Below are 9659 nucleotides of genomic sequence, written 5' to 3'. Positions count from 1 at the left end.
CAGAGATGAGGCGATTGACAGATCTTCTAACCAACTGGAGCGCCTCCTCCCCTGCTAGGGGCGGGGTCAGAGCAGAAAACCTGCCCTCTGAGTGGAGGCAACAGCAAAGACTTTAATCAGGATCACACAACAATAATGAATGGAAACACGTCGTAGCCAAGAAAGTTGAGCAGCGACTCAAAGTAACTGTTTGTCGGCATTTGAAAGTTATCTATCGCGGGGGGAAATCTGTTTAAAGTAATGGATTGGCCGGGCAAATTAGAAACTACTTTCTGGAAGAGAAAGCAGCTGTACTTTGATAGTTACTTTTGAAAGTAAGTTATTGAAGGGAAACTACAGTGGAACACACTGTAAACCTTAAACGCGTGAATAAGTGTAAATGGCATTTTGGGACAGTGATACGAGACTACTGCACGGTCAGCGATTTATCTCGGCTTGGAGAAGTGGATTATTTGGATGAATCCGTTAATGAAATTGTTGGAATATCTGGGATATTTTTTGTTTTACTTGGAGTATCATCACTAGAAGAAAGCTGAACGATTCAAGTTGAGCAAAGCATACAGCACATCTGGGGGAAAATGGGTAATATAGAAAGTGTGGATGGCCAGTCGGAGATGAAGCATCACATCATGCCACTAAAGGTTCCCATGCCTGACCCCACCGAGCTGGAGGAGAAATTTGCCATTGTTTTGGTAAGTTGTGAACATCTCAGTTTGTCATACGTGGTCCAAATGTCAGAGATCATTTGAAATTATAGCTCCAAGTGCCTCACTTAATCATGTTGTTAAACTACAGAATTCAAATTCAAAATAGTGCCAATTTAAACATCCCCATTAATGGATGGTGTTGTTAATATAACAAAAGAGTTGATTTATGCTCGCTAGTTGTGGTTTTTACAGAAAAAAAAGTGTACGTGTAGGCTACCTATTTATTTTTCTTTGACGTCCATTACATCTGCTGATATTTTGAATTGAACAGACCTATGCTGGTGTCCCGCCCCTTATTCTCTGCCTGCTGGCTGCCCCCCCCCCCCCCCCCCCCCCCCCCCCCCCCCCCCCCCCCCCCCCCCCCCCCACACTCCCTCTCCTGCGGTTCTTTTGTTTCCCCTAAAGTCAGACAACTCAGCGTTTGGCTGAAGTGGCACACTGAGCACAGCATGGTGAGAGTTGGCAGGGTAAGGGGGCGGCATTTTAGCCTACTGTAGGCTAAATCTTTGACAGAGCACATCTTGGCATTCTCCGCCTGGGTTTATTTAGATTTTTCTCGCTGCAGGCTGAAAACAGCATTTTCTGAATTCCCCCAAAACTCCCACACCCCGACGACTCTCTCTCCTCCCCTCCCTCCACACGCCACATCAGGCCGGAGTTGAGCTGTCTGAGCGCTTTGTAATAATGAGCTGACAGTCAACACCCACTTTTACCGACTATCAACACAGTCGAGTGACTCTGTCATCCTACGTCAAGGGGACATTTCTTCTATTGGGGAATTTACCAAGTTTGATTTCTCTTTTTCAGGAACAGTCATGTGGACTTCTAATAATGTCAGTGTCAGGCAGAGTGGGGGCTGCAGTCACTCATCTCCAGGGGTGGAAAATATCTAATCCGTAACAACAATTAACCCATTAATCAACTAGTCAGTGGACACAAAATGAATCAGCTACTACTTTGATTATTGATGAATCATTTAAGTCACATTTCATGCAAAGATCCAACATTTTCTTTTTTTCTGACTCCTGGGATGTAAGGATTTGCTTTTCTTTGTCTTTTGTTTTGGTAAACTACATAGGGTATAGGCCTATAGGCTATATAGCCCTACATTTGGAGGTTTGGAAACGTCCCCTTGGGCTTCAGAAATGTATGATGGACATGTTTCTACTATATTTTGACATTTAAAAAAATATTAATATATATTTATCAATAAGTATAATTAAAGGTATCATTTAAAAACGGTTACAGAATATTGTTTAGTTCTTGAAAACAGGTGGAAAAAGCTTGCCTTTTTTTGGTTTAAGACATTCAAAAACCTTTGGTGCGGAGAGCTTTGGACAGAAATTCAATTTTCATCTTAGCATTATCTGAGAAAGAACTATCATTACCACTCTGAAAAGAACTGGTCTGAACTAAAGAGGTGGTTGATCGGGTGTACTTATTGAAATAAATCAGAATCAGGAAATAATCAATACTCATTCAGGATTGGCCTTTTCACAGTGACAGTGGTAGACTATCCTTCAAATCAGCTACCTTGTGTTACATTTAGTTATGTAACATTTTAGTCATGCAGTTTCTTCACAGAAGTGTTTGAGTTGCATATATTCGAATGTTCTTTCCACCCCTGCTATGCTCCATGTATATCCAAAAAGAAAACAGAAGGCTCAGTAACATCACTGCAACTTGTTGCTCTGCTACAGTGTAGGTAATCAAGCCCCACAAAGTCAAAGAGGAATAAATACATATTTACAAAATTCAATAAGGTTTTACTTTTTCCATCCTAAAGACTATGGGATACTACCTGTTTTTTTGTTAAACAGTGGCACGAAGGTTTCTCACAGGTGCTTATTTCACATAACCACACCCGGCCTTGATTTTCAGCTGTTTAAGACCTTAATTACAGCATCAAGCAGCATAGAGCTGGGAATGATCTTCACAGCATTACTAAGATAATCTCATTCTTCAACACTTTGTGGATCCTCCATGTTTCTGGAATAAAGCCATTATTCACTTGCCAGAGTTCACAGCAGCTATCAAGTAAAGCCCTCATATGAAGACACTAACACAGCAAGAAACCATTCAAGGCCTTCTTGTTGACTGGTGTGCTAAACATCAGCTCTTGTGACAATCATACACTGTACTATACTGTAAAAGCTACTATGACAGCTCACATCATATCTCTTTCATGCAGATGCTTAGGACATTTTAGACAAAGTTTTTCCATGTGATTTGCACACATCACATTTCCCATAAAGGAAAAATATCAACATACATCTTGCCTAGAGACTGGAACAGTTTGCAGTTGTTTGACTGCCCTGCAACACAAAGTCAATCCCTGTTATTATGTTCAGCCGTGCAGAGCAGATGATTTCTATGCAAGAGGCAGTAGACTCAACATTTCAGTTGTGTTTTTGACCGGGAACATTTTTCAAGCTCTCCAGCCCTACCCCACCTTAACCCATAGTAGCTCCAGATTTCCTTTACTTTGTGGGAAAGAACAACATGCTTGTTTATTTGAGGGTTCTTATCAGACAATGGTCATGTCTCTGAATTGCTGGCCCCTTGTTGCAAGATAAAGGTACATCAAAAGCTTTTGTCTTCCGGAAGACACGGCCATCTGTTGTTTGGCTGTGGCTATACAGTATCACATATGCCAAAATATCTTCATTATTTGTTAGCAGTGACATAATTGGCTTTGCCGCAGCCTGAAAAATAATAGACATTCCATGAATGGATATTTTGAAATGGTTAATTTCACCTCCTCTGATAACAGTGTTTCCTGCTGCATGATGGCATTCTGGTGTAAATGCATGTCTGCATCTGCGTGGCAGGGCTGCCCTCTCCTCTCAGACACAGCTCACAGAAGTCCCACTGGACTGACAACAGCCCATAATGATGTCATGGGTGCAGCAGCCTTTGCCAGTGTAGTAATATCCCGGGGCTAATGACTTTAGCAGGACTGCTCTACTGTAGTCAGTGGAGGGGAACAGAGGAGGGGCGAGAAGTAACTAGCTGAGTTAGCTTTGACTACTTCATGCGGTCTGCTAATAAAATTCTAGGTCTGTTCTAACCGGCAGCATGTGCTAAAGGCATCGTCTCCTTCTAGTCTCTTTTGTCCAGCATCCTCAGAAACCACTAAGTTATGTCTTTTGTGGCTGGAAACAGCTGCCTGGCATATTCCTTTCTACGTTTTACAGGGGAAATTGCATTGTAGCCAATGGTTGTTGTGGTTGGTTCGCTTTACAATAAGAACTGTGTTCCTGCAGGCTGCTACTGGTGCATAACATGCCATTAGTTCAGCTAGTGATACAGATCTACCTAGACCTCACAGATGCACAACATAAAATACATATCAATAAAATTATATCCTATTCATTGGTAGCATTCTCTTGATAGTTTTTGGCTCTCTTTTTCTAACTCTTACTTATCATTGGCTTTGTGCGATTCCAAATATAGGTGAAACCATTTCATTCACTCACCCACTCAGTGTTTCCTATTTTCCCATTCCCTGAATTCACTCTCACTGTGGGTCTGTCTGCAAAATAACCTTTTTCATGTGACTCTGTCCATGAAAATGATGTGAGATGAGTGAGTGGCATTTTCAAAGGTGCACTCCTGGCCTGGGATCCTCTTTCAAAGTGCCCGAAAACCAATCCAATACTGGATTCCTGCGGTCTAGTCTAGGCTGAGGCCACAGGACAACTTCAGAAAGGGAAAATTCCCTTTGAACTGGCAGTCTGCCACTGTTCTTGGTTGTAATGACTTTACCAACATTTTCTAACAGCACACACATATTTAAGAGCTGTTACTGGAGCAGCTTGGGATTATTTCTACCACTTGATTGGTTGTTTTGTCTGACTGCTCAACTCTCAACATCTTTCATGCCATGACACTGAGTTGCATCACACGTAAATGTGAAAACTACAGATGAAAAGTCAATGGTAGTGAAATCAGACATGCTGACAATCTGACTCCAGCGCCCCTTTCTTGATGGCTAAAATATAAAGAAAGCTGCAGTGTGATAGATGCCACTCAAGTGGAACTAATGGAGTCAAGCTGTGCAATGTGTTTATTGGACATAAAACCTAAATCATTTTGAAATGTTTAATGGCGGTTGCAGTTTATTTATGTGCATAGTATGTGTACCACTCCCTTTCTCACATGCATCATCTTTTCTAAAAAGAGAAAATGTGTTTGTTACGTTACTTGCGTTGAAAGACTGTGTACATCTGACTCAGCCACCCACCACTATGTCCCAGGAAGAGGTTGATTATGGGAGTTGAGTGCACAAAGTTAGAGCAGCAGGGCAGGCATGGGGGTTCAGCACAAGGCTGTCCAACTGGCTCTCTCCAACCTTTTGAGAGAGCCAGAGCCAAAGAGTTTTAGTGCTTCTCCACCCTTCTCATTGCTGTAATGTTGGAAAGTAAAGGTCATGCTGAAGGTCATGCCCATGGCTGGGCAGATATAACATTTCCACATATATAGAGATTTTAGAAAATACGCTTGTTTGCTTTCTTGCCGAGAGTTGTATGATAAGATCAATGTCACTCATGTTTTTACGGTAAATATGAAGCTACAGCAAACAGACAATTAGCTTAGCTTAGCATAAATACTGGAAACAAGGGAAAACAGCTTGCCAGGCTCTGTACAAAGTAAAGTTCTACCAGCACCTCTAAAGCTCACTGGTTAACATGTTTCATTTTGATTATTTAAAGCACAAAAACCAGTGTAAAAAAGCCGGTTGTAGTCAGGCTAGCTATTTCCCAGTATGCAAACTACCGGTAAGCTAAGCTAACCAGCTGCTGGCTGGAGCTTCATATTAAGCAAACAAACATGAGAGTGTAACGTGTATTTTAAAAAAATGCTATTACATTTAAAGCCACTCAGACCAATAGAGATAAAGTTTAAAAGGTGTTTGTTGTTTACTTTTGCAGATACATTTAAGGGAATTTTTCATTTTTTTCCAACTCTCTAGTCTCAGAAACGGCAACTAGCAAGACACAAGTCATTTTTTCACATTACAAAAATGTATGTAGACCTGGTTAAATTCATCAATGCAGAGAAACTGCATTCCATTTCAATGTATATGTAAGTTGTTTTTGTAGCATGCATTTGCCTTTTGCGTGTCAGTGGGGGTTTGCATGCTGCTTTAATCCAACTTCAACAAGGCTGTAGTTCGAAGTAGTGGTTTCCTCCTCAAGACAATGGGGACTCTGTCAGTCAATGTTGTTTTAGAAAGGGGGCCTCATCCCCAGTTGCACTTTGTGCTGCTACACTCTTTTTATGCGGGCGCTCAGAAGAACTGCGGTAATCATTTAAATTGTGACATTCAGTAGCCTTTCCTTATCTTCTCATTTGTCAAGAATTCCACTTCTGCCTTTCACAGTAACAGTTCTAGTGGATAAAGTCATATTAAGAAACAAAAGGGAACTTTTTAAGACATGTGACTGGTAATGTGATTCTGTGGTTTTCATGCAAACTCAATACATGTCAAACTGTCTTTTTATTTTGGTTTTTATTTATTTATTTTAATTTTATTATCATCTTTTTCCCCGCCTCCAATACAAACCTCCACATATACATCCTATTTGATTGAACACTTTTATTTCCACAAAGCTCAGGCTCAGATTGGTGCCCTTCTCTTTGGCCAACCTTCATCTTTTTAACTGGGCAGTGTGTCAAACATGGTATGAGTTATTGAGGCATTCATGTACCTGCATTCCTGACATTCATTTTGTATAATCATCTGTTGGCTGGGGCTACCCTGGGCCCTGCTCGGACGCACGGAGGAGAACAAACAGGATGTTCGCCACACAGGAAGGAACGAGTACCTCCGATTCATGACCGATTGTAGTACTTATTTATAACTCAGTCCTAACCTCACTTATATTCTTGTTTGTGTTCACATTTCCTAGATACAGTATGTTCAAATAAAACAAATAAATAGGACAAAAGCTACAGATAGGACAGCTCTAAATAGGACAATATAGTTGTCAGGTGGGATTGCTGGAATTATCTCACTGTTGGAACACAAAATTGTCGTAGATAAGATCATGTAAACAAGTGGGCATTTCAAATGGGCTCACGTTTGAAGCTTGAGGAACATCTGGCTTCAGAAGGACCTTGTGCTCAGGACATTTTTGTCTTTATCTCAGGCTGCGGCCGTGTGTTCGACTTACTCTGTGACAATAACTGTTCCTTGCTTGATGTCAGCGGGTAAATAAATGAATTAGCAAATGGGTAGTTTTTGATTTATCAAGCGAAAACCAACTTCCCTTTGCTTTGACTGACCGTGGAATGTCCATTTGGTCTTGAGTTGTAAAGAAGGGACTGGAGGGAAAGTTATTTCTCTCAACAGAGTGACTCAGAGAGGTCACATCGTAGAAGATGTGAGTTCATGGGAGAAGAGAGGACGCTTCAGAGTCCATTCAGACAGGAGAAGGGAAGGTTGTGGATAAGCAGGAGGGCAGAGAACAAGGTCTGAACACCTTATGCCACAGCTGTAAACTGTGTTGCCTTCAAACTCCTGATTTAATGGGGATTTAACACCCCATAATTTGAGCTGCAACGCCACTCAGGGAAAGTTTTAGCCATTAGAACAGCTGACTGTTTGCTGGAACAAAGTCAAGTAGTCCGATTTGCGATTGACAGAAAATACATCCACAATTCTGATCATTGATGAATGAAATCATTTATTATTATTTCAAGTAATTTACCAAGCAAAAAAGCCTTAAATTTACTAGTGTCAGCCACTCAAATGTGAGGATTAGCTACTTTCCTCTGTTTTTATTTTAGTGTAAATATAATATCTTTGAGTTTTAGACTCTTGGACTAACAAAACTAGCAATTTGAAGATGTCAGCTTGAAATGGGGGAGAGTGATTTAAAAATGTTTTTAAAATTAAAAAAACATTTCCCTGTTTAATTGGGAACAATTATGAACAGATATATTGATAATAAAGATGTCTATTTTTATCCCTAATCTATAGGTTAGTGTTAAACTACAGCAATGAAGAAGAGTTTAAGTTGTGTATTGGTTAAACAATGGACAAAATTTAAGGTAACTATGTTTGTATCAGTTTTTTTAACTTAGGTTTCACATTTCCAAAATGTGGTTTGACTCCACATTTGTATGTACATAAACAAGGTGTGCCTTTACCCGTTTTGCCTATATCTTATTAAACAAGTGTCTATTTGCTTGGTGAACAAGGAACAGCATCAGAAAGATTGGACAGGGAGGATTACTGAGGGCCATGAAAACTTTACTTCTTCGCCTGTTAGAAAAACATCTTGTCCTCTCTGTCTTTCCCACCTTCAGTCTACTGTCTTGGAAGCGCTGGTAGCGTCTGCATTGTTGGCCTCCCGGTCTTCCAGCATCTTTGTGCAGGGACCCATACTTTGTTGTGATTGCCTGGTTCGGGTTACCTAGCAAAAGAGCAATAGGGTGATTGGATGTCTACTTGGAGAAAGGGTGGGCAGTGTTTTCTCACACTCTGCCCTATTGCTTTCAGTTCAGCAAGGATTACCTGTGAGCTGGAATACACCTACAATTCATTCATACACACATAAACACATTGTTGGAATGGATGTGCAAAAACACACACACATGCTCGTATTACAAGTAACAGCTAAGGTACAAACCTGACATTACTCAGGGCAGTTTTTGGATTTCCCGAAGAGTTAAGGAAGTCCCTGCAGCTCACTGACAGCAACCTGTCTGCTCTCATTGTGTTTCAACAGCAAGGAAAAGGAGAAATCCAAACAAGAGTACTGACAGCAAAATTCACTAATGAAAAGCTGGTTTAATAATGTGATTCACACCTGGGTTTACCAGAAATGATGGCTTGTTTAGCTCCACCTCATGTAGTCATCAGTGTATGTCACATGTACTGTATGTACATGTATGACAGAGACCCAGGAGTCGGTTGTATTTACTCTTCCTGTCCTTCTTAGCGTTTATGAGGGTATAGAGTTACTCATTTCCAAATGTAGCTTTTCTTCTCTCTGAGGGACACCTCCAGAAAAATAACTGGTCTCGTCTCTTTCTTTTCACATTGTGGATGCCTGAAATACGCTTAAAGAAAACACAGTCATGCCAGGTCCCGTATTCATTCTGTTTTCTTTGCCTCCTTGTTGGCTCTCCTTCCTTACAGGGATCAGTGGCCTGGCTTTTTCCAACCTCTTCAGACAGTTGCTTTTATTTAAGAGCTACTGGTCTTATCTAACCCCTTTTTGGCTGGCCTGTTGTTTTCCTTTGTTACCAGATCATTGAAATACGTTCAGAAAAGTGTTGCTTTTTCATACACAGCTGAGGTGCTTTGAAACAATATGCCAATGCTTTAATTTGGATTAATAAAAAACACAATTTTTCTCTGATATTATACATAAGGCCACGGAATATGTTTACCCCTTTTGTTGTTCTTGAAAAGTTTGATACAGGCTAGATCCAAGTGTTTATCCTGAAAATAGCAGCCAAATGAAATAACTTTTAATGCCAGTCTTTTATTCTCTAAAAAGTATAGCATGAGCCACAGGATCTGGAAAAGGTTATCCGTGCTTTTCTTTCCAGTAGGTTAGTAACTGTTTCTTTTCAGGCTTCAGCTGCTAAAGCTGTAACAAAAACAAAAAAAAACATTAATTCTTATGTCTCTAAACTGGCAACTAAACGGTCATATTATTGATTTTAAAATGACATGCCATAATTAACATAATTAAACATAATTAAAGTCTCTGTTGATTGTTATTTAGGAATAGTTAGACATTTTGTGAAACATGTATTCTTGCTGCAAGTAGATGAGAAAATGGATACCCGCAATCAATCTTCCAATTTTAACTCCTGGCAAGAAAGCAAAAAAAAAAGCCTATTTCCCAAATTATTGCACTCTAAAAAATAATTCATGGGATCAGTAGGTATAGCCTAAAATCATAAGTGTTTTTAGCATAAAAAATTGAA

At 40.2% G+C, this 9659-nt stretch overlaps 1 protein-coding gene across 5 annotated transcripts in view; it reads left to right on the top strand.

The window, feature by feature from the left end:
• The first annotated feature begins 120 nt into the window (after positions 1-120).
• fmnl3 (formin-like 3) overlaps positions 121-9659 on the top strand; it is a 32818-nt gene continuing 23279 nt past the window's right edge. For all 5 annotated transcript variants that reach the window (XM_034876999.1, XM_034876997.1, XM_034876998.1 and 2 more), the window contains exon 1: positions 121-692. In XM_034876999.1, the coding sequence (XP_034732890.1) occupies positions 579-692 (114 nt within the window). In that variant the 5' untranslated portion in view covers positions 121-578. The remainder of the gene's footprint in view (positions 693-9659) is intronic.

This window comes from Etheostoma cragini, chromosome 7 (assembly GCF_013103735.1).
Source record: "Etheostoma cragini isolate CJK2018 chromosome 7, CSU_Ecrag_1.0, whole genome shotgun sequence".
Lineage (NCBI taxonomy): Eukaryota > Metazoa > Chordata > Actinopteri > Perciformes > Percidae > Etheostoma > Etheostoma cragini.
The sequence above is the reverse complement of the archived record's forward strand: the minus strand, read 5'-3'. Positions and strand labels throughout refer to the sequence as shown.